Source organism: Hyperoodon ampullatus, assembly GCF_949752795.1.
Source record: "Hyperoodon ampullatus genome assembly, chromosome: 10".
In the NCBI taxonomy this organism is placed as follows: Eukaryota; Metazoa; Chordata; class Mammalia; order Artiodactyla; family Ziphiidae; genus Hyperoodon; species Hyperoodon ampullatus.
In genome coordinates, this window is record NC_136923.1 from 29,761,004 (window position 1) to 29,786,801 (window position 25,798).

The 25,798-nt window shown below is 37.3% G+C and overlaps 1 protein-coding gene across 2 annotated transcripts in view; it reads left to right on the forward strand.

Annotated features, from left to right (window-relative positions):
* Positions 1-15,676: 15,676 nt before the first annotated feature.
* FHIT (fragile histidine triad diadenosine triphosphatase) overlaps positions 15,677-25,798 on the forward strand; it is a gene marked incomplete at both ends in the record, with an annotated part of 788,392 nt that continues 778,270 nt past the window's right edge. For both annotated transcript variants that reach the window (XM_079713100.1, XM_079713101.1), the window contains one exon: positions 15,677-15,779. In XM_079713100.1, coding sequence (XP_079569226.1) covers positions 15,677-15,779 — 103 coding nt within the window. The remainder of the gene's footprint in view (positions 15,780-25,798) is intronic.

Here is a 25,798-nt window from a genome sequence, read left to right on the forward strand (position 1 = left end):
GCTGTTCATATGAAGATACGGTTTGGGTTATTTCTCCTGTTAAGATGAATCCCAGCTTGCATCAGACTGAGAAGTCATGCCATACTTTGTCCTTCAGTTGAGAAATCTTCCTTTTTATTAAGGCTTCTCTCTTTGCCACCCGAGCTGGCTATCTACAAGCACAGGCTGTTGATTTTCTAAATGGCTCTAGGCCTCGATGCTGGTGTTAAAGACCTTCACCATCTGTATTTGCTTTGACAGGATACATTTTTAAAACGACATAAGTAATTTTAAATTTTATACATTTTTGTACACATGGTACTGTGTTTAATACTCAAGGTCAAATTGAAATGTAAAACACATAGAAGTCATCCATTCATTCCCTATATCTTTCTCTATTTGATGAAAAGAACTTTAGGAGCAATTTTTTTTTTTTTAACAGGTGGGCTCTTTTTGAAGAGCATCTCTCCAGTGGATCAGTGGGAGAAGGGGGCTGGCAATTCACATTACACAAGGGTATTTGAAAAAATTCCCTTCAGATAGCTTCTCCAATGCCTAGTCATAGTAGAAAGTAAAAGTATGCAGAAAAGGTAGTAGAATTGATTCCAAACCCATTTTCTCAGAGGAAAATCATTCTTAATTTTCAGATTTCCTATATGTACATGTACACACGGAAATGATTTTAAAATAGTTTAATATGTGCTCAGTATTCTTTGAAAGTAAGTGACATATTTATGTAGCATGAATATAAAGCTCTATTATATCTGTAAATACAAGGTTATATATAATTATATAAATACAAGATTATACATGTTATAATTATATAAATATAAGGTTATATATTTCATAAATACAAGGTTTTGTCTTCCTTATTTGTATTTCATTCTCTCATTGGATGAATTGCCTACAAAGCAGATGTCATTATTGAGGGGTGGGTGGTGGCAAGAATGTAATAGGTCCAAAGAGCTCTGGGGCACTTCAGGGAGTAGGTGTAAATACTTGTCCGGAAATTGGCAATGAATGGGCAGGAATAAGGGGTTCTTGGCCCTCACTGCACATTAGAATTACCATGGGAACTCTTAAAAACAACAACACTAAAAAAGACCCTGATGCCCAGGTCTCAGCCAGACCATTTAAAATAAAATATATGGGAGTGGGCTGTTGGTGAGTATGTTGAGAAATTGGAGCCTTAATTCATTGATGGTGGTCATGTAAAATGATGGAGTCACTAAGGAAAACAGTTTAGCCATTCCTTAAAAGTTAGAGAGTTTCCATAGGACCCAGCAATGCTACTCCTAAGTATATCCTCAAGAGAACTGAAAACATAGATCCACATAACAACTTGCGCCTGAATGTTCATAGGAGCACTATTCATAATAGCCAAAATGTAGAAACAACCCAAATGTCCATAAACTGAGTAATGGATTAAAAAAATGTAGAATATACTTAAAATGGGATAATATTCAGTCTTTAAAAGGAATCAGCTACTGAAAAATGCTACATGGATGAACACTGAAAACATTATGCTAAGTGAACCAGACACAAAAGGGTACATACTATATGATTCTGTTTGTATGAAATGTTTAGAATAGGCAAATCCATAGAGACAAAATAGATTAATGTTTTCCAGGGGCTGCAGGGAGGGGTAAACGTGGATTAACTACCTGGAGTTTCTTTTGGGGGTGATGAAAATATTCAGAAATTAGATAGTGGTGATACTTGCACAACTTTGTGAATGTACTGAAAACCACTGGATTATACACTTGAAAATGGTAAACTTTATGGTATAGGAATTATATCTCAAGTTTAAAAAAATCTTAGGAAAGGTTACTTGAGCATGAGGACCTTTTGTAAGCTCCTGAGATGATTTTAATGTACAATAATAAATACTTTTTTTAATTGAAATTTGAAAACTGAACACACTGTAGCTTAAATCTTCTTCTTCATGAGCTTCTCATCGCTCACTGACTGTAGCACCAATCAAGGCCCTGCATGATCTGGTCCCTGCCTACCTTTCAAACCCATCTCCTCACTTCTTTGTCTTGCTTTTTATTCTCAGACTCCACCATCCCACTGTTCCTTCCATTCCTCTAAGACCTTAAGCTCTTCTTCCACCAGGAACCTTCTGTCCACAGATACTCAGATATAGTGGGCTCTTCCTCATTCAAATCCCAGATCAAATGTTAGGTTCCCTTTCCATTGACATTATACCAGCCACTTCCACCTTCTTCAAGTCACTACCTGTTTTTGCTCCCTAATTATTTCCTTCACAATCAGAAATGTTTTTGCTTTCTGACTGGTTTGTGGTCTCCACCACTTACCGTTCCTCCTTACCCTGCCCCTAGAATGCTCCGTGAGTGTAGGGGCTGGCACTTTTACCCCTAGAATAGAACCTAGAATATTACAAGTACATAATATTTGTTGAATGAATAAATAAGTGATTAGAGTTTAAGGAGCAACCATTTCAAGGAAAGATTATTTCAGTGTAATCAATCCCTGAAAATCTTTGTTGGAGAAGGGGAGGGAACCAGTGAGAGTACGATTAGAGATGCTACATAAGCAAATGTTGGAAAACATTAAAGTGAGGGGAGGGGAGGAGAGTAGTTGATGAAGTGAGATCTTGAAGAAGTAGTTTGCATTTTCAAATACCTGTGTGTTTCCTGTTTATAAATAGTTGAGCTTCAGTATTTTTTTTTGACTTGCTAAAAATTGAAAAGTTTTCTTTAGTGGCACCATGGGTTGATGACTTAATACACTTTACTAAAATTTGGGTTTTTTTCTTTGTATAAAAATGTTACAGGTACACTTTTGTTTGCTTGAATTCTGAGACACTTTAAGCTGTCTTCTCTTTTTGTTCTTGTTATCTTCTTGTGGGGTATTCTTAGGCTGTCTTTTGTGGAATTTTGATGTGTGCCTGTAAGCTTAGAATGTTTTATAAATTATCTAAACCTGAATATATGTCTCCAGCTATCCATTTATGTACGTTGCTTGTTTTCCAAGTCATCAATAAAATTTGTTTGAGAGCCTGGCCAGCTGAAAGCATCAGTTAGATGACAAGTAATTTTTCCTGTTAAGGTTAGTCTTGGGATCCATTAGCCAGCAGCTTTCAAATGTATTTACTTTTTTGGTTAACATTTGATTCCCCTGTTTTTAAATGAAGTGAATTGAAATAGAAATATATTTACTCATCAGTAGAAGTGTCTGGAGTTACTTGCAGTATGGCTTCTTCTGATGACCCCCAAAAAGGATTGGCCATGCCTTCTAGGGTTGGTTTAGAGTTCTGCTATTTGCTGAGTCATGTCAGGATATAAAAATGACAGATTCTTTTTAAAGTAAGTCCTATCACTCCCAGCCATAATGGAATAACATGTTTATTTTTCAAGGTAAAAAAAAAAAAAGTTTTTCATTCTTTAAACCAAAAGAACATTATTTCCTTTTCATCATGTCTGGCTCCTTGGTTGCCTAGGAGATGTCCGTTTTCATGGCAGATTGCTTTAGCTAGGATAGTTAGAAGAAGTCATTTCTCACTATATCATATTCCTAAATAATAACAAATTTTTGTTAGAGATTTGGAGAATCAGAATGCCCAGTGCTGACAAAATTATGGGGAAATGGCCCTTCTCCCTGTACTACTTCCGAATGTAAATTTGTGGAAACATTTCCTGAGAGATATTCGGCAGTACATATCAATAGCCTTGAAGGGTCAGTATCCTTTGAACACAGTGATTCTCAAACCTAGGAATTGATACATGAGAAGTAAAGAGATGCATAGATGTTGATGTATGAAGGACCTTCCTCATAGGGTTTTCAGGAGGATTATGAAGAAATTGCTTAGAATGAGGTAAGTAGGGAGTAACTGTTAGCTGTTACATCTATTATTTAATCAGATATTGCTCTGTCTCTAGTATAGAGAGGTTAACAATCATCTAATGGTAGTGTAGTGCCAAAATGTGTTTTTAAAAAAAATTTTTGCTTAACTAAAAATTATATGCCATTTATATGAAAAGCACTATTCCAAGCAACTTGCCATTAACTTGCTTACTACTTGACAAATCACAACTGTTTACTGAATAAAATTGGCCGTTACTTTTTGCCAGGGTAAAATACTAACCATAATACGATGACTGGCATTTATCGTATACTTATTAAATGCTTTACGTGTGTCCTTGGGAAGTATTATTGTTATCTCCATCTCACAGACTGACCCTTGAGCTGTATTCTTTATTATTTTTTTAAATTAATTTTTATTGGAGTATAGTTGCTTTACAATGTTGTGTTAGTTTCTGCTGTACAGCAGAGTGAATCAGTCATACGTATACATATATCCCCTCTTTTTTGTATTTCCTTCCCATTTAGGTCACCACAGAGCACCGAGTAGAGTTCCCTGTACTTTGAGCTATATTCTTAACCTCATCACCCTAGAGGTTTTGCTAGAGAGTTGGGCTAAGGATGGAGAATTCTATTCAAAAATCTGTTGTTTTAGAAAGCTCCCAAGATAATTTCAATAAACCTAGCTTTGGAACTAGTGCTTGGGGGAAGTACTTATCCAACTTTAATGTGCATATAACACAACGGGGAAGCTTGTTAAAATACCGATTGATGCAGTAGATTTGTGGTGGAGCCTGGTAATATGCATTTCTAACAACTCTCAGGTAAGGCAGAGGTGGTTGACAAGCAGACCACACTTCGAGTAGCCAGCCTGCTATGTTGCTTGTGAAAATATTCAGACTTTTCACTTGTCGCAAAGAAATCATTCACTGTAGGGAAAGGTAATCATGGGATAGTGGTCTGGTGGTCTGGTGGTTAGGATTTCACATCCTCAAGAGCATGGCCTGTTTTGCTGCAGTCCTGAGTTTCTCAAACTTGAGTTGTTGGGTTTTGAAGATTCTCATTTGCAAAAAGGAGTTTATATTTTGGGTTTCCATTTAGTGAAATAATATGAAAATAACAAACTGGTGATCCTTTTCTGCTAAAAAATTCTAGGGTTGACTTTTCTTTTTCTTATTTTTTTTTTTTTAATGAAGTACAGTTGATTTACAATGTTGTGCAATCTCTGCCATACAGCAAAGTGACTCCGTTATACACATATATTCTTTTTTTAATATTCTTTTCCATTATGGTTTATCACAGGATATTGAATATAGTTCCCTGTGCTATACAGTAGGACCTTGTTGTTTATCCATCCTGTATATAATAGTTTGCATCTACTAATCCCAAAGTCCCAATCCATCTCTCCCTCAACCCCCTCCCCCTTGGCAACCACAAGTCTATACTCTATGTCTGTGAGTCTGTTTCTGTTTTGTAGATAAGTTCATTTGTGCCATATTTTAGATTCCACATATAAGTGATATCATATGGTATTTGTCTTTCTCTTTCTGACTTACTTCACTTAGTATGAGAATCTCTAGTTGCATCCTAGGGTTGACTCTTCTTTTTTGAGACAATGTTAGAAGAGTATGGCACTTACCTTAGTTGGACATTAACATAACATTTGCAGGCAAATCAGGAAGAAACCTGGTCTACTCGGAAGTGAGCCGTTGTTATCTACTGTTGTTACTGGGGGAAATTCCACATTCTGGGACATTTTCTTTTGTGGCCATTGAACCTTTTTCCACTGCAAGTTAGGTTGCCTATCTAGCCCTATCAAAAAATGACCAATGAAATTCACCGAGTCACAAAATTAAGTGTGAATAGTAGAGACCTTTTCATTACTTATAGAAGGTAGAGAGGTCAAGAGAAGGTACAGATAACTTTTGTAGCTGAAAAGATGGGAAATGGAGACTCATTAAATACCTGGAAGTCACATATTTTTAGTTCAAGACAAGTTGTTACTAAGGAATACAAATTTAAAAATTAATTGGCTAAAAACATGACTTTTGTTTTCATTAATATACTCTGTCATTGTCTATATAGAGACTCATGCAGGCCTCAGTCACTGTTTCTGGAATGAGCCTAGTCCCTGCTATGTCTGTTTTAGCTAAGGCCCACTAATAAGACCAAGGGCCTAAACCTTAGACTGAGGTCCCAAACCCAGTACTTTGTTCTCTGGATGCCAGAAGCCATCATCTTCACATTTATCAAGAAACAGATCCCAGGAGATGATTTTCCCCTGAGAATTCCACAGAATATTGGTACATCCAGCCTTCTTGTTTGGTTAAAAAAAAAAAATCAGCAATTTTACTTTAGCTTAAAATAAAATTGCTTTCTGCAGTTTTCATGTGAGAGGAAACTATTTAATATTTATCTCAGCCTTGCAGACAGTTTCCGATCCTGGAGTTGCAGGAATCTTCCCATCACACAATATTGGCTCTTATACTTTTCTCTACCTTTGTTCCGTTTATAGTTCCTGGAGTATTTTTCTTCTCCACTGAAATTAAAACTTGAGGAAGCATGTCTGCTAGCAGCTAGCAGCACAAGTGGGCAGAATTTTACCACAATTAAAGAAGAGGCAGAATTGGATTTGAGCAAGGAAATATTAAAATATTACCATTTGGGGCTGCCTATGTCATGTGACAGACATAGTGAGATTTATGTCATATACTCTTTCAACCATTTTTAAAATTTTTATTTTAATGAAGTATAGGTAATTTACAATGTTGTGTTAGTTTCAAGTGTACAGCAAAATGATTCAGTTTTATATATATAGGGTTGGCCAATAAGTTCATTTGGGTTTTTCATAACATCTTAGGAAAAAACCTGAATGAAGTTTTTGACCAACCCTATATATATATATATATATATATATATATATATATATATATGTGTATATATATGTGTATATATATGTATATGTGTATATATGTATATGTGTATGTATGTGTATATATATACACATGCACACACACACATATACAAAAATATATGTATATATTCTTTTTCAGATTCTTTTCCATTATAGGTTATTACAAGATACTGAGTAAGGTTTCCTGTGCTATACAGTATCTGTCATCCATTAGTTTCAGGTGAGATATCTGAGGATGAGAAGTTCAGTGAATCGCTGAGGATCAGGGAGTGATAGAACCAAGCCTCAAGTGCGTGTGCTTTGAATACTCATTCCACCTCTTCATGCTTCCTCTCAACAAAGGGTAGTTTGTGAGTTGTGTAGGCATACCAAAAGGGAAGGAACAGTGAAGAGGGCAGTTAACATTTCAAATTGTTGGCAGGCTGAAATCATGAGAAGAAATGCACTAGAAATAAATGAGCTCATTGGCAAGAGTAATGCCTGAGAAGGAGGGAAGTGAGAGACAGGGTAGCCTCGAATAGAGGAGAGATGGGTCATAATTAAGCCTAATATGTAACACTAGGAACCAGCATTGTGGATGGCTTATATTCATGCTGATATTCATCAGCAGTCAGATGGATTAAAGCTGTCTCCCAAAAGGTATCAGGAAGAAAAAAAATATGAGAAGACTGAAGAAAGACTTGAGAGGGAGAAGGAATAGAAGTGTTAGATATGTCGGAGAGGGAAAAATTTCCCCTTTACCCCTCTTGAATTCTGGTGGCCGGACTAATGACAAAATTGATAACGAGAGAGATTAACAGGAGAAAAAGAAACAAATTTTAGTTCATGTGCATGGTGGTCTATGGCCTAAGAAGTGGCCAGAGCAGGCAGCTTTTATACTTTTTCGACAAAGAAACAATAAATTTGTGAAGAACTGAAAGGACAAAGAAACAGGTTTTGGATGTTCAATCAGTGAAGAATCTAAACAGAGTTTGGGCTCCGGGTAGTAAATTAAAGAAGTAACAAGGTTTGTTTATACAGGCTTCTTGGCCTGAATTCCCTGTCTCAGGAGATGAGGGTGTTCTTCTACCGCTGGATGCCAGGAAAGCACCTTTCATAAGGGAGATTTATTTCCTGCTTTCACAGAGACAGAAAGGAGGGTCAGAGTGTCCCACTTGCATTGTCCATTTCTTAAGTAGCTTTAATACAAAATAATCAGTATGCCACTGAGGCACATTTTGGGGTGGGCTTCCAGAACCCCAGCAGATAGAATCCCTGGAAGGCAGAGAAGTAAACTGAGGTCAGGGAATATTTGAAAAAAATAATGACCAAGAATATAAAGAATCCCCTGAAAACTGAAGACCTTATATGGAAAAGGTTAATAGACATCCAAACAGTAGGAATCAGGAAAGTTTTCTGTAGTGGGTTGAATAATATCTCTGCTAAAAGGAACCTCAGAACTTAACCTTATTGGAAAATAAGATCTTTGCAGATATAATTAGTTAAGATGAAGTTATACTGGATTGGAGGGGGTCCTAAATCCAATGACTTGTGTCTTCGTAAGAAGAGGACACATAGAGAAGACAGCAATGACAACTTTAGTTTCTAGGAATATTATAGGGTAGATAATTGGAAAATTGTCCACTAAAAAAAAATTTGAAATGCTATATAAAATATACAAATATTCACTCAAAGGTATAGTTGAACTTTGGAAAAAAGGTGCGGGGTGGGAGGCAAAAACCAAAGAGGGAGCTAAAATTCATAAGGGGAGGTAGTCCAGAGCCCATTGCTGCCTGGTGTAAGGGGATGTCTGTGGACCTTTGAAAATAAGATAAATGAAAAATATCACTGGAGTGAGCAGTGGCCAAAAAACAAAACCAGCATATAATAACTATTTGAAATTATAACACTATATTATTTTAAAAGATCAGAAATTGGACAAGGAAGGTGGAGGGTGAGATCTGAGAGATCCAAGGTGGTAAGTATATGCTAAGGACAGAGATATGGATCTACTTTTAGATATTGACAGGGAAATTGAGTGTTAGTATGGATTGTAATAAGATAATAACCACTACTGAAACAAAATAGAATGTTTTATTTTTGTACAGTAGGAAAAAACTTGATCTACCTGGAAGGTAGGAAGGAGAAAAAAGTGGAACAAAAAGATGAAATAGTATGGAGGTTAAACTAATCAAGACAGATTGTCCAATGGATAGAAAGCTAAATGCTGTAATTTTTTTTTTATTATTAGTTTCTGCTCTATAACAAAGTGAATCAGTCATACATATACATCTGTTCCCACATCCCTTCCCTCTTGCGCCTCCCTCCCTCCCACCCTCCCCATCCCACCCCTCCAGGCGGTCACAAAGCACCGAGCTGATCTCCCTGTGCTATGCAGCTGCTTCCCACTATCCATCTACCTTACGTTTGGTACTGTATATATGTCCATGCCTCTCTCTCGCTTTGTCGCAGCTTACCCTTCCCCCTCCCCATATCCTCAAGTCCATTCTCAAGTAGGTCTGTGTCTTTATTCCTGTTTTACCCCCAGGTTCTTCATGACATTTTTTTTCTTAAATTCCATATATATGTGTTAGCATACGGTATTTGTCTTTCTCTTTCTGACTTACTTCACTCTGTATGACAGACTCTAGGTCTATCCACCTCATTACAAATAGCTCAGTTTCGTTTCTTTTTATGGCTGAGTAATATTCCATTGTATATATGTGCCACATCTTCTTTATCCATTCATCTGATGATGGACACTTAGGTTGTTTCCATCTCCGGGCTATTGTGAATAGAGCTGCAATGAACATTTTGGTACATGTCTCTTTTTGAATTATGGTTTTCTCAGGGTATATGCCTAGTAGTGGGATTGCTGGGTCATATGGTAGTTCTATTTGTAGTTTTTTAAGGAACCTCCATACTGTTCTCTGTACCAATTCACATTCCCACCAGCAGTGCAAGAGTGTTGCCTTTTCTCCACACCCTCTCCATAAATGCTATAATGTTTATAAAAAATATTTAAAAGGACACAGATTGAAGATAAGGGGATGGAAAAATTTATGGTTGTAAAATACAGACAAAATGAAAAAGGAACAATAGATCAAGGGAGTAAAATAAGCAGGGACTTATGCACGTGCCATAATATAGTAAGCAGTAATTTCTGGCATTTGACATTGATTAAACAATTGCAGTTAGAAATCTAACGCAGTGTTTTCAGAAACCGATGAAACAATTAAGACAAAAAGTAAGCAGAGGAAGATTTGGATAACAGACAGTGAATTTGCTCTACCACGTATGTAGAACTGCTTAGTCAACAAATGCAGCATATATTTTATTTTGGAGGGCATGTGGGTTAGGCACATGCTTCAACTTTCAATGCATCAGGAAGGAAGCCTCAAATTCTAAAGAATCAACACTATCGAGGTTCTATTCTCTAGCTATAGTGCTTTAAAATCACTCATTATTAACAGAAAGATAGCAAATGCATTCCATATGTTGGAAATGAAAAGACATACTATGAAATAACCCTCAGGTTAAATAGGAAATGATAACAAGAATAACACAATTTTAAAGCTGAGTGATAATAAAAGCACAATAGTTCAAAATTTGAGAGAGATAGCTAATGGAGTACTTTGATGGCAATATATAGCTTTTGTTACTCAAGAGAGAACTAGAAAGTCTGCAACTCCACAAGCTCAATGTTTGACTCAAGTAATTAGAAAAACTGCAACATGGTAAATCTTAAGAAATAAGGAAGGAAAAAAAAAGGGGGACACAAATATAAACACAGAAAATAAGGAACAAAATAGAGAAAATTAATAAAAACAAAGAACAAAAAAATGGTTCTTTGAAAAATTTCATAGGCTAGATATAATAATCTGTTAAAAAAATATAAATTTTTACCAATACAGATGAACACTTAAGTGAAAAGGATATATGGCTAAAAAATTAATGCAAGAAAACACTTAACAACCATTAAATAAATTGTAATGATAATCAAAATTACACATCCCTGAAATATAAAAAGAGGCCCAGACAGTTTGACAAGCAAGTTCTATTTAATTCTCAAGGAACAGAAAATCCTGTTCATAAAACTTCTTATAGAACAAAGAAAAAAGCCAAGCCATTAAGTTTAATTTTGAAAACAAAAAACAGGTAAAAAATATTGGCCAACTTGACTTATGACATTGAAAAACACAAAGAATTCAAATCTAGCAACATATTAAAAAATAGTACATTGTGACTAAGTTGAATTAATCATAAAAGTGAAAGGAAGTTTCAGTGTTTAAAAAAATCTTTCACTGTAATTTACCACATTAATGGCAAAGAATGAGAGATTGGGTGATCAATGATAAAAAAAAAAAAGCATTTAATAAAGTTAAGTTTTTTCGTTTCCAGATGGAATCAACTCTTAGCAAACTTGAAATAGGGAATTTTTTTAAGCTTTTTAACGGCTTTCTCCTAAAAACCTATTGCAGATGTCATTTTTAATGGAGAAAACAAAACTTGAAACTCATTCCTGTTAAGATTGGGAACAAGACAAGAATGCCTGTGTTGCTTCTACTTACCAACGTATTACCAGATACCCCACCAATGCAGTAAGACAAAGAAATATAAGTAGAATAAGTGAAATGAAATATATAATTATTATTTCTAAGTAAAATCATTTATATAGAAAACCAAAGAGAATCAGCTGAAACTATTAACAGCCATAAAAGAGTTCAGCTTATAAGCGCAACATAAAAAAATCAATAGCTTTTGTCTGTATTGGGAGTAACCAATTATAAACTATGACGTTGATAGGATACCATTTACAATACTGACATAAACTAAAAGCTATCTAGGAATAAATCTAAGAAAGAATTCACAAAACATATAAGGGAAATTTAAAACCCTATTACAAGAGTTTTATTTTAGTATTATAGAGCATAAATGTAGCATTTATAAATGGATTGGCTGAATATTGTGAAGATGTCATATTTCGCCCATTAAAATTTAAATTCAGTGCAGTTCTAATCAATGCCTGAGCAAGAGTCTTTTTGAAGGGGTGTAGTTGAATCTAAAATTTATTTGAGAGAATAAATAAAGAAGGACCTTCTCTTTACAAAGCATAAACATTATACAGCAGGAGTTGGCAAACTACAGTCCACAAGCCAAATCCAGGCTGCTGCCTGTTCTTACAAATAAAGTTTTATTGGGACACAGCCACATCCATTCCTTTATTTATTGTCTATGGTTGCTTTCATACTTCCATGATAGGGTTGAGTAGTTACAACAGACTGAATCTGGCCCTTTAGAGAAAAAAAAAATGTCTCCCCTTGTTCTCCAGCATCTAGCACAGAAGCAGAATATAATAAAGTCCAGACTCACCCCTGTGTACATATGGGAACTCAGTGTTATCATTCCCAGCAATTGGTGCTAGGAAATTCGGCTCACAAAAGGAGAAAAATGAAACCATTTCTGTACTTCATACCATAAACAAAGCTCCAAGTAGATTAAATACCTAACTGTTAAGAGTGAAAATATTTATAAAACTGATAGATGAAAATTTAAGAATACTTTTTTTTTTTTTTTTTTTTTTTGCGGTACGCGGGCCTCTCACTGTTGTGGCCTCTCCCGTTGCGGAGCACAGGCTCCGGACGCGCAGGCTCAGAGGCCATGGCTCACGGGCCCAGCCGCTCCGCGGCATGTGGGATCTTCCCAGACCGGGGCACGAACCTGCGTCCCCTGCATTGGCAGGTAGACTCTCAACCACTATGCCACCAGGGAAGCCCAAGAATACATTTTTGTAACCTTATGGTAGAGAAGTGTTTGTTTCACAATATTCACAGAGAACAAACCATAAAAAAAATTGAATACATCAAGATGAATGCTTTTTGTCCAATGGAGTGTACGATAGAAAAACTAACAGATGGTGAAAATACAACTGTCATGCTTAATAGACCAAGATCAATAGTTAAATATATAAGGGACTCCAGAAAAATCCGAAAATAGGAGGGAAGAAACCAATACAAAAGAGGGCAAAGTACGAATTGGCGATTCATACAGGGAGAAATGTGCACATACACATATCACATTGGAGACAAGCTAATTAAAAATAAAGGATGCCTTTTGCCTATCATATCAATAAAACCTTGGAAATCAGATACTGCCAAGTGTTGGCAAAGATGTGGGAAAATAGAAATCTGCATATATTGCTTCAAGGATTGCAAAATGGTGCATATTTTTAAAAATCTAAGTATGTATCAATACCTAAGCTAAAACCCAATAATGGGACTCTAGCTTAGACACCCAGGGAAATACATGTAAGTATGGTCATTAGTGTTATTTGTGGTGAAAGACTGGAGAAAGCTAGTTCTTCAGCACTAAAAGAATGGACAAGAAAAATGACAGTGGAATGCAGTGAGAAAGTGTAAATTACATCTGTTTATAACAACATGAATGAGTCTATAAAACAGTGTTGAGAGAAAAAGGCAGAATGAGTTTTAAAGCATGATACAACTTCTGTACAAATTTAAAAAGTATGTACAAGAGCCCTATATATGTTTGATGTATAAAATATTTATAAAACTGCCATGAAGCTTATAAATACAACACTAATTATATTAAAATAAAAAATGAAGCCCTGGCGTGGGAGAGGAAGGAACAAGTTTGGGCATAAAGGAAGAAATGAAAATGATGATAAGAAGAAAAATGAAAACTAGAAGAGAGTCTTTCATGGACTCGTAATAGTAGCCCATCAGCTAGAGCATATGCTTAAGTCAACTCTGTACAATTATCCATTAGAGGAAACAAACTCCAGGGGCATATAATCCTTCCAGCACTGTTAGATCCAGGTGCTCAAACAGTGTCGTCAGGTATGGGTGTCTCTGTATCTTGGCTTTCCTGGCCTCCATGTTGGCTCTAATATCAGGCAGCCTCTTGTTGGTGTATCCTCTAGCTCTCCAGGTTCATGTCCTACCAGTTTGGCATCTTAGAAGAAAGAAAGCCCTTTCCCCATAGTATCAGCAGTGATCCTTTCATGGATATCCTTCCTTTGATTGGCTCGTTTTTTTGTCCTGTGTCCACTCCTGAATCACTCGTGTGACAAAAGACTGCTGATGGCTGGGTCACTTTCCCATCCCTAGAACCAGGCAGTAGGAGTGGCCCAACATATGGAATATGGTGGGGTATTACCCAAAGAAAAATTAGGGTGGTATGGCCAAAACTACAGAAAATGGATGCTGGGCAGGCAAAAAAAAACCAACAACAAAAAACCACACAGATAGCTTTAGGGCACTTGAATCAATGCTGTTTGTAGGATGATTGAAATGAATTGCATGTTTATTCTAGAAAAACTGGAGGGAATAAATAAAGGTTAACTTCAGATATCTAAAGCACTTTCACTTGCATGATACTTGTTTCATATGACCCTCAAGGCATAAATCCATCACAAAAAGGTGGAATTAGTATGAAGGGCAACCATATAATTGCTGGAGCTGATAATCTTGGAAGGAATGGATAGTGAATGTCCTGTCACTGAGTATGTTCAAACATGGGCTAACAAGCTACCAGGCAAAGATTCTGCAGGAAAGGATTGGGAGAATAGTTGGGTTTGATCAGTGGTCCTGAATCATCCAGGCAGATTAAAGCATAGATTTCTGGGCCCTTCTCCCAGAGTTTCTGGTTTAATAGGTTTGGAGTAGGACTCAAGAATTTGCCTTTCTGATTTCCCCAGGTGATGTTGATGCTACTGCTCCAGGGAACACACCTTGAAAACCACTGGGTTAGATGATTTTCAACGTCCTTACTGACCTTTCATTTTTGTGAGATGGTTGTAATTGTTCTAGAAACCAGTATTTGTGTCACTGAGGCAAAACTTCCATACTATTCTTTGTACCTGAAATGTGTTAAGTTCCAACTATTTGAGTGCTTCTAAAGTAGATGAATTTTGCATAACCCTCTGTATCTTTTGGGTCATTGAGAATGTTAGCATCATTAAACAATTGCACATTTATTGGTATGCTTTATAAAATGGTCTTCCATTTTCTGATGTCATCCTTTTTGTAGTCTTATTTCTATTTTCCCATGAGGGGTTCAGTTTTCATCAGTTTTGTAGTAGGGTGGTTCCTGAATTAGAAAAATGAAGTGATTTCCCAAGGAAGGTGTGTTTTAGTCATTCAGAAAGTAACTTTGTCATGTATAGGCATTGACTGATGGAAAATCATTCCTTGGTACCCTAGATGCCAAGTGTCAAATCTTGCTTTCCCCTGTCTTCTCCCCACTACCCCAACCCATGGCTTTCTCTAGAAAAGAGGATATGCAGCATTTCACATACCTTGCTGCATAATACATCTGCATCAACCAGGAATTGTTTTCATCTTGAACTCTATTTTGTCCCTTCTTTTTCCTCAATTTTTTTTGCTTTAATTTTTGAAATTTTGCTATAGTTCTCTGGGAGTACCCACATGCTTTTGTAATTGTACACAAGGTCAAACAGTGTTTATACTTTTTCTAAATTGCTTTTATATAAACAAAGATAAAACCATTTGAGAAAAGTGAGTCCCCACAGGTACCTCTTTAAGAGTGAGAAGTTTTATAGTCAATGCTTAACCATGAAAATTTTCAGCTTAGCGAAGATGATGAAACAGATGGTTAAAAATAGTACCTGACAGGTTGGACCTAGTGGATTTGGGTTGAGGTGGCTCCCCGAAGTGCAGAGGGGTTTAAGAAGACACATACAAGCTTTTGCTTGAAAACTGTAAATCCAACCAGCATAGAGAGAGTGGAATATTTTAGGAGGACTTACCCAGAATACATCTTAGCGGACATTAAATGGGGAACAGCTTCAATGATGTCTTCTTTACAACTAAGAATCTGTAGTAATGGACTTTGTTTTCTTTAAAGTGGTATATGATCTGAGTTTCTCAACTGAATTTTATAAATGTCCATTTTCTACATCATCTTCTCTTCCAGAATTCAAACCGTGAGGAAATGTCATTCAGATTCGGCCAACATCTCATCAAGCCCTCTGTGGTGTTTCTCAAAACAGAACTGTCCTTCGCCCTGGTGAACAGGAAACCTGTGGTACCTGGACGTATCCTTTTTTTTTTTTTTAAGAGAGAAAAATTAGAAAGCCTCTGATTCTAACAGACCAAATAAATACAGGATTGACCTCGAGGATCTGTCCGAAAAGCTAAGCAAGGATCCTCCACCCTCCCCCTTTGGAGAAACCAGGTAAGATGTTATTCACATTTATTCTGAATCCAGTTGGTGGCACCAGTAATATGCTTGATCACTGTTGCAAAACTTCTGAAAAGAGTTGCTTAGCAACCGTGGCTTTGGAGGTGATTTTTTGCTTGACCTTTTCACTATCCTAGCTGTGTAAATAAATAGGCACTTCTAAAATGGATCCAATGAATATCCTGAGCACTTTGTTTTCAGTTACCAATTGTGAATTTTAATAGTAAGAGATTGGGTGGCCCTCTTGTGATGTGGAAGTAAGGTTATGTGAAGATTATATGAAGATTTGAGACTGACTTGGTTTGTTTACCTCTTGGAGATCATTCAAGCTATGAATTTTAATTAAATTCAAACACATAAATATACTTACAAAATATTTTTTTCATGTTAGGGTCTGAGATGGCATTTTCTCTTGGAAAACATCCCAGCTTCTAGATCATTGTCCAGTGCCATTGGTGGTAGAGTATTTTATTTCCATCTGACCATCAGTTTCAGTAGAAGCTTCATTCTTTGCAGTGGGAGAAGCAGGATTTGGTGAAATGCTCTGGAGAGTTATTTTTGTGTTATTGAAATTATCCCTCGTGACTGTATGCATATGACATTTGTATTGACTCCTCAGAATTTTTTTTCTCTTTCCCCCCTAATTTAATTTACTATGCAGAGGGCAGCAAAGTATAAAATTTTGTATTCGAACATAATGATCATGTCCACATTGAGGCATGATTCTACTTTGAAATAGATTTCTCAGTTATTCTGAATCTACAAATGTGTCAAAATTTTTTCCAGTGTAAGTTATATTTTTTTCAAATGGGATTTTTCAAAATGCTTGAAAACTTCATGAATAATCTTCTTTCTTGGCCATGTAACTGTTGTACACTGAAAAAAATACAACTAACAAAACATGCACCAAAAGATAATTGTGATTTCTGTGGTAGACTCCCAAATTCCTTGAATGGAAATTTTAACCTAAATTTTGTAAATCTACAAAACTAATGATGATAGCAATAAACTAGTAAATAATATATACGTTTTTCTTGATAATACTTAACTCAAGTTTATAAAAATATTTAAAATTATAAGTATACAAGATTAGAAAATTACATTCTTCTGTGTATTGAAGTAAAAATATCTAGAATGATTTAGAAAGGATAAAAAAACAATTTTTAAGTTGTATACCAATTTTATATTGACTTTTTCTAAAAGACTTGAAGTTCTTGAAATAACAGAATAATTTAATTTTCTCATTTGATATTGTTGCAAGTTTGTGGTTGCCTTTTTCCTTTGAGGAATATTTTTTTAAGCAAAATGTCTGAGAATTCCAGTGTCAAAAGAATATTGTTTAAATGCCATCTCTCGTTGGCTGCCATTTTTAATTGACTTTTGTCAGAGAACTGAGGGAACTTGGGATGAAAATGTGAATTGAGATGAACAAATCTTAATGCCTTGGACTGAAAGAATATGAAGTTGCAGAGTTGCACTTTTTAAAAAATGGTTAATAATGGAATGAACGTTGCTTTGTGATTTTTTAACTTGTTTCTTGATAGTAAGAAACTTGATTTTTCATGATCTTTTTAACCAACTCTGAAAGTGTGATGCATAAGATGGGTCATATATGTGTTTGAACTCAAGTAAAGTTGAGGTGTCTGCTTCAAGGAAAATGTTCATAGTGAATAGTGAACAGTTAGTGAATGATGACTAGTTTTGTTTCAGACGGCACTGGGATTGTCGTTTTGGAAATGAGTCCTGGTCAGTCACCATCTCTTTGAGTAAATGTCAAGGACAAGGGGAACATTGTATTAAAATTAACAAACCTCAGTGTGTTTGGAAGGCAGCAAGAAGGACCCGGCCCTTTCTGGGGATGAGAACAGTGAGAACTGGAACTTTTTTGTAATCAGTATACTCTGTAAAGCTGTTTTACATCTACAGTGTTTAAAGTAGTTTCAGGGCATGACCCAGCAATCCCACTCCTGGGCATATACCCAGAGAAAACCATAATTCAAAAAGACACATACACCCGAATATTCATTGCAGCACTATTTACAATAGCCAAGTCATGGAAACAACCTAAATGCCCATCGACAGATGAATGGGTAAAGAAGATGTGGTACCTATATACAATGGAATATTAGCCATAAAAAGGAATGAAACTGGGTCATTTGTAGAGATGTGGATGGACCTAGAGACTGTCATACAGAGTGAAGTAAGTCAGAAAGAGAAAAACAAATATCATATATTAATGCGTATATGTGGAATCTAGAAAAACAGTACAGATGAACCGGTTTACAAGGCAGAAATAGAGACACAGATGTAGAGAACAAACGTATGGACACCAAGCGGGGGAAGGCAGGGGGAGGGGTGGTGGGATGAACGGGGAGATTGGGATTGACATATATACACTAATATGTATAAAATAGATAACTAATAAGAGCCTGCTGTATAAAAAATAAAATAATTTTTTTTAAAAAAGTGGTTTCAGGGCCAGGAGATAATGGATTCAGGCAATCCTTTTTATATGATGATTCTGAAACTTTATATTTTACTTTACCTTGGTACTCTGTTAGGTGACACCTGTGAGAAGAATCTTAAGAAGTTACTCATTCGCTTGCAGAAGGCGATGTTCTTTTGTCCCGAGATTCGGGAATTGAAGCTGTGGATGGCTCTGCCCACTAATGTTTCATACAATAAATGGGGAGATGGCTGCAGTGGGCTTTAACCCCCGAGTGTTCTACCCTACCTGCCCTAGGTAGGCTCCTTGCCGTGGGTCTTCTAGGTCATCTAGCTTCTTGTACCATATCTACCCCTGGACTTCCCCAGCCCAGCCTACACCTCACTCTAAACCACAGCTCTGATGCTACCACTCTCCTGTTCTTTTGCAAACAAACCACTGATGAATATAATGAATCTCCTTTTATTTGAGGATAAAGTCCAAATTCCTTAGCATCCTTTTAAAAGATTTCCATTATCTTGACTCAACCTTCCCACTTTCCAACTACTTCCTTAAACAAGTGTTGTATTTCCCTTTACCTGTTTTTTTCCCCATCCTTTACCCTGCCTCTCTCTTCACCTTGAGATCCTTCCCATCCTTTTCATTTCAGCTAAAGTGCATCGATACCTGTCCTGCCCTCTTAGGAAAAAAATACTTTGTGTGACACTTGGTTCCTTATTGTCGTGTCGATTCATTCAACAGTTTATTACTGAGCTACTCTGTTCCAGGCATCATGCCAAACACTGATCCCAGTCTGCATCAGGCCGGAAATGTGTTCATTCCTGTCTGTCTCGGCACTGAATCATTAGTTCCTGAGAAGGGGTGGGGGCAAAACCTACTCTTTGCACGTTCTCGTTTTCTTAGTACCCAAAAGTATTATGTTGACTGAATTTAAAGTGAATCTGTAAACATCAGGAGCATGTGGATAGTTTCAGTTAAGACTGAAATCCTGCCTTTTCAGTCTTCCCATGCACAAAGCCATGTCTTGTCACCATTTTATTCCAGATTTTTTACTATCTTATTCAAGCTGTATTTTCCCAACTTTCCCTACATGCTCTGTCAGTTACAATCCTGTTTACTTTTCTGTTATGCGTGTGCTGAGTTAAGTCTAAATGCAGTGAATGGGAAAAGATTCTTTTCCATTTTTTTTTCTTTTTTTGCATGTTAATTGGCCAATGGGCAAGTCTGTATTTTAAGGGCAGTATATTGCTATCTTATGTGAACCGGAAAATTCTATTTTGTATTTTTGATTATCTCTTTTTAACAAGAGTATTCAGGTGGCCTTTGGGGAGTGTGCCATTCAAGAGAGACTTGTAAATGTCATCTTTGAACTTGTGTTCTCTTTAACATTTTGTTCACCCCTCTTCAACCCTTTTTTTCTTTTGACTTTGCTCACTGAGTTTTTTTATACATTTCTGAGGAGGAAAAAAACTGTCAGATCAGGGACTGCAGATATGCTTTTGAAGCAAGACTATTTGCTTCATTCTCAAAAGAGCCACAATCCCTCCTTGTCCCCACCTAAAGCAAACACTCCTGCTCATTGCAAACAGTGTTTAAAGCCTATTGAATAGGCTTTGGCTTCTGTGGTACAACACTGTGGAAGCATATGTCAGAATGTCTTTAATCCATTAATTTCTTGTTACTGGAAAATGCTTTTCAGCGAGTCTTGGTGAGAGAACAGAAGCATTTTGGAGATTGCATCTTAAGAATTCGGCGGCGAACGTTTTATTCATGTACCTTGGTGCAGCCCAGCTATTGTTCGTGGCTTGAAAAAATTTGAGCCAATATAGTTAATACTTCACTCCCCTCCCCTTGCATTGGGCTGTGTCTACCTCTCGTCTTGAGTTCAGCATGAAAAATGAACTTGAACATTAGTGGAATCCATTTGGGGACTGGAGCTTTTATTATAAATAAAATTATTCATTTGTTATGTCCTGTTGTTTTCAGCAGACAGTGTATTGATCTTCGGATTGCTATTCAGAATGGCATACAGAGCTCTAATGTAAGGGGAACACGGCCACGTTTGCAGATGGGTCGAATGTGTTGTGTAATGACAGAGACAAACCTTGCTTGCTGGCCATACTATATTATAGAAATCATTTGTCAACTGTTGACAATCAGTTGTTGAATCAGTTGTTAAAAAGAGCAGATTTTTCCAAGCGGGAGCATCGCACACAGAATGTTATCTGGGCCAAGCCACGTTAGGATAATGCATTGAGGACAGCCTTACAAAGTGTGTTTGTGAAGAATTAGACTACGTAACTTAAAGGACATTTCTGCTGACATATTAGAAACAAAAGTTTGGTACAAGGGAAATTGTGTTCTAAGGTCCAACTTCAATAGATAAAAAAGAAAAATCTGGCAAAGGCCTTTTAACACAAAATTTTACCTTCTCAAGCAGTGTTAAATTTTCTCTGTTTTCAGACCATTGCCATATTGAATACTCTTGAAATAAAGGAACAGATAATAAAAATAGCTTCATTACATAACAGTGCTTCTTATGGAATAGATGCTATAGATAAAAGTGCCCTTTTAGTCCTTCCGTAAAAATCAGAAATATTTGTCATTTCCTGAGTAGGTTGTAATCTTGTGAATTTCTTTAATTGTTCAGGAAGCTGCAGTTAATAGCGATCTGATGATCTTTCATTTCTCAAAAGAGCTCCTTTTTAAACCTCCCTGTACAAATAAAGTGACTGCAAGCAATATTTTAATATCTTTATTACTAAAGATAGATTTTTTGCTCTTAAAATGTCCCTAAGCATATGCCTTTTTTTTTTTTTTTCCCACCCTGTGTAAGCCTATTTTATGTTAGCCAGCTTAAAATACTCTTGGAGAGATATTCAAAGCCGATCGTGTGTCCTTTGTCCTGAGCTCTAATGGGGAAAGTTGGTTTTCTTGTGGTCATATTTTTCTTGATTTTATTTGGCAGATTATTGTGGTCAAAAGATCTGCATGTAGCAGTGATTGTTCAGAGTGCTCTTATGCTGTTTCTGTGGGAAAGGTTTCCATATAAATGTGCACCTACCTTTGGGTTATTAGAGTACATTGCTTCCAGCTAGAACCAGTTTTTGATGGCATTGGTCAGGAGGAACACAGGAAGCTCTTGGATGCTTTCCTCATTCACTAAATTGACTGACATCTTTTTTCAGTGTCCAGAACCTGCCACAGAGGATCCTGCCAACCCCCATTGCAAGGCAAACCTTGTGTGACTGTCATCTATCTCGACTTGTCATCTGAGGAATTACTGCACAGAGAGCAAATCTGTTTTATCTCAAATGCCATCTCTTCAGTTGGTAGTGAGCTCACAGTGTTGAGTAGGATTCTGAGGCTGCGTGCATGGTCAGTGGGCAGTAACTGTCATGGGTAGCAGAGGAGAAAGAGGGGCCCTCCTTGCCAAGGCTCTTCCTCTCCCAAGTTTATTTTTCATTCTTGGAGCTGAGATTGGCATCTTTATTTTTATTATAGACAGACTGATGGATTGTTGGCACCTGACATGAAGGGATTAATAGATGCTTTGTGTGTGTGCAAGGAACATTTGAAATTGGATGGAGAAAAATGTATGGATTTTATACATGTTGCCCTGGCCCCTTCAAATAAAGGTGACTCACCAATGAAACAGTGTGCCTGAGGCATGTACATATTGGTCTCTAGACCTCAGCCAGGCCCCTTCCTGTTGTCCACCATCTCTCCCTGGCTCCTTGTAGCCTATTGGTTGGTGAGGATACTGGCTAGAGGTGGTCTTGTGGTTCACTTGGGCCCTGTGCTTAATTACTTAGTTGTGACTGTTTTCCTTTGACCTTGACTGCTTCTCCATTATAGGATTTACCTTCTAGCTTCAGGCCCTGCTGTGAGTGGGGTGAGATGAGCTGGTCTGACCATGGTTATGCATTTGAGGAGGAAAGTCCAGCTGGCTTTTTAATGAGAGCTTTTAGGAGGTTTCCTGTATTCTCTTAGAATTGCACAAAGCCTACAGAATCACTTTTACAACCAGAAAAAGATATCTTTACCATCTGCCAATCTCTTACAGAATATAATTCTGCTAGTGTGTGTGCGAATTAGGCGGGGGTGAAGGACCACATTTGGGATGCTCTCTCTCCAGCTCTAGCAAATGGTAGGGTGATAATTATATGTATTAAAATAACACTTTGAATAGTTCTCATATTAATTGCAAAAATGAGTATCCTGTAACATGGAAAGCCATTCCCCATTTCTATTTATTTCTACGTGAAACTTTCCTCAGGTAATTTTAAACTGTCATGGTTAACAATATCTGAACTCTTTTCATTATATTCTGGGCATATTTTTGACCTGCTTTCCATGCAAGCCATCAGATTGTGAGGAATAGGAAAAGGCTGGTTGTGGTGTTGCCAGCCTTGCACTTGTAACGGAACATAATTAGAAGTAATGAATGGAATAACACATCATTATTCATAAGAAATGTCATGTAATTAACTCAAATAATGCAAAGTATATCCTAATTTCCATTTGGAATGAATACAGATTTGTTAGAACATCAGTAGGCAGTTCATGTTTATGCTATATTTTCATGCACATATCAAAACTGTTAAAATCTATTGAATGAATATACATGGGTTTTCTACAACACAGTAAGTCAAGATGCCTTTCTTTTGCTAATAGAGCCTTATGTGTATTCCTTATATATTATATATACATAATTTATGTTCAATTCTTAGAATTAGCATAATTTATATTTATTGCAAATTAATGATCTAATTTATGTACTTAGCTCCCATTTCCTTTCTCAAACTAACTGGCTGAAAAAATAACTTTAAATTTGCAAATAGCTCTTGGGCACACATTGGCCTATCCTAAGAACTCTCTACAATACTAGATATCTGAACTAGTTTTGCAATCTAAATTATTTCCCTGAGATTTCTGTTCTAGGCTTTAAATATGCCTCAGGAGTCTTGGTTTGGCTTAGATGGATGCACAGTTGGGAGTCAGGATTGGCTGGATATGTCTTAGGTAGAGGAGTTATTTTTATATGCAACAGTTAGTATGACACGTGGCGCTGACCAATGTGAGTGTAGTTCCTGGAAGTTCTCTGCTCTGCCAGAAATCATCCTCTTAATTTCTTCATGGTGGGGAGATCTGGAGAGTCCCAGGGGAGGAGACAGAGAGGTGTGAGTGGCCCTCAGGAGGCAGGAAGGACAGAACTACTGCAATATTTTAAAAACAGGAATGGCCAGCCCTGGTTTTAGAGACGGACACTGATAGGAGGAAGCTGCCACTATGTCCTAGGGCTCAAGCCTGGTATTTGTTCTTCCACACCATAGAGTCTGGCAGAATAGGAGAGTCACCAGGGAAGTAAAAACAGCAAAATTCTTTGTTTTAAATGGCCGGCTTCCTCTCAGTGAAATGGTAACTGCCTAACACCAGTTAAGGGGAAAGCTTTAACTGTAGCAAGAGGAGACTGAGGCAGTGTTTTCTTGGTCTGTTTCCCATGTGTTTTTTTTTTGTTTTTTTTTTTTATTAGTTTCTGCTTTATAACAAAGTGAATCAGTCATACATATACATCTGTTCCCACATCCCTTCCCTCATGCATCTCCCTCCCTCCCACCCTCCCCATCCCACCCCTCCAGGCGTGTGTGTATTGGGGGTGAAGAGTGTGTATATATACACATTCAACTTGCTTATATCTTTTACTGAAAATAATATCATAGAAATAAATTAATTGAAATAAATTAAGTAAATTAAAATAATATTTTATGATGGGCAGTCATTGCTGGGGTCACTATTTTGTCCTGTCCTCTCTGTGGGCACTTGGAATGGGAAAGCTGAGTGTCAGGCCAATGCTGGCCCTACTTCATGGGAGTCAAGACTTCACCCAAAACTCTTGATCCTCATTCTGTTGCTCTTTCTGCCACTTCTGGTTACTGTCCCATGTGCAGCAAACCTTTTTGTATCATTGGTTAGGAGTTATTTTCCCTGGAGTCTTAAACGTCCCCATTATTCCTACTTTCCAGTGGTATATTGCTGTCAATCTATACTCTGTCATTTATAACTTTCACTGATAATTAGTTGGCTTTGTTGTTTGGCTGTAATCATCATTTTCATTTAGGACTGGGACTAACCTTGATGACCTCTGAAAATCTATGAGGCTTAAGCCTGACTCTGCTGTGCTGTGAGTGTGGCGCCAGACACTTACCTTGGCGAGCAGCATAATTTGCTCCCAGGTAAAATGAGTCCAGGAGGAGTGAAATTCATCTGGCTCTCTAATTTTTCTCTTTTCTAATAGGTTTTGAAATGACTGTAGTTATCAAGAAATCTTTTCATCTTCAAGATTTATTTCCAGTTCAAGATTTGTTGGAACTAAGCATTATCTGTTGAGTGCTAATGCTTTAACAGTAAACCACGATCCCTTTCCATTCACCAAAGATGATTGCTTTAAAATTTGTTAAATAAGATGTGTCAAGATAAAATAAATCAACAGAAATCACATTAAAATCTTCAGTTTCCAATGTAGATATCTAGAGTACTGGTTAGTATTTTCTATTCTGTTTAGGGACCAAATGACTCCTAGAAGCTTTTTAATCATGGAGCTATATGGAGCTATATCTGCAATAATGTAATTGAGATTCAGGGCTGGAAGAGACATTGAGTGGGACTTTTCATATTGTCCTTGAATATGAGCAACTAGGGCCTAAACAGAAAGGTTGACATCCTTTCTGGTGAGATACGCATATGTGAGAGAGAGCCACACTCCCATTACTAAGTGGCAGCAGCAGAACCAGACCCACCATGTTGAATCACATCCCCATGTTCCCAAACTCTCTAAGGGGAGAACTGGTCAGGGGAAGTATAGTGGATAGAGGAATGCCAAGAGTGTATTCTCTTCCCTCTTTCTGGCACCCCCTACTGGCCCGGAAAGTCATGTGCAGAAGGTAGCTCAAAGCCCTGAGGGGGGATGATTCCATGAAAAGGTGCTGGCATCCTGTTCCCTGGCTTGATGTTGGCTGAGCTGCAGAACATGCAGGCCGCGTAGGCACTACTCTCAGGTGGCGGTGCTGTGCAGCGCTTCCCACTTGCCCTACGGAGTGTGAGATTGCACAGGAATACAGAGCAGTGCTTGCCTCTCATCTGCCTATTTCTGAGTAGTGGGTAAGTGGATAGGGAGAGGCCTTTTGCAGGGCAAGAAGAGACTGAGCAGTAATGTTCCTGAAAAGAAGATGGGAGCAGCTTTTCTACCCCATCCCAATTTTCCACAGCCCTTGGAGGAAACACACAGGCCCCTGCCCTGTTTCTTGTTTAAAAAAAAAAGTGAATATCAGTGGGTAGGTGCCACGAGGCTGGTCAGGTAGATATTGTTCCAACTGAGGCATGGCCTATCCAGAAAGGGGGTTGGATCATAAACCACTGGCAGAGTT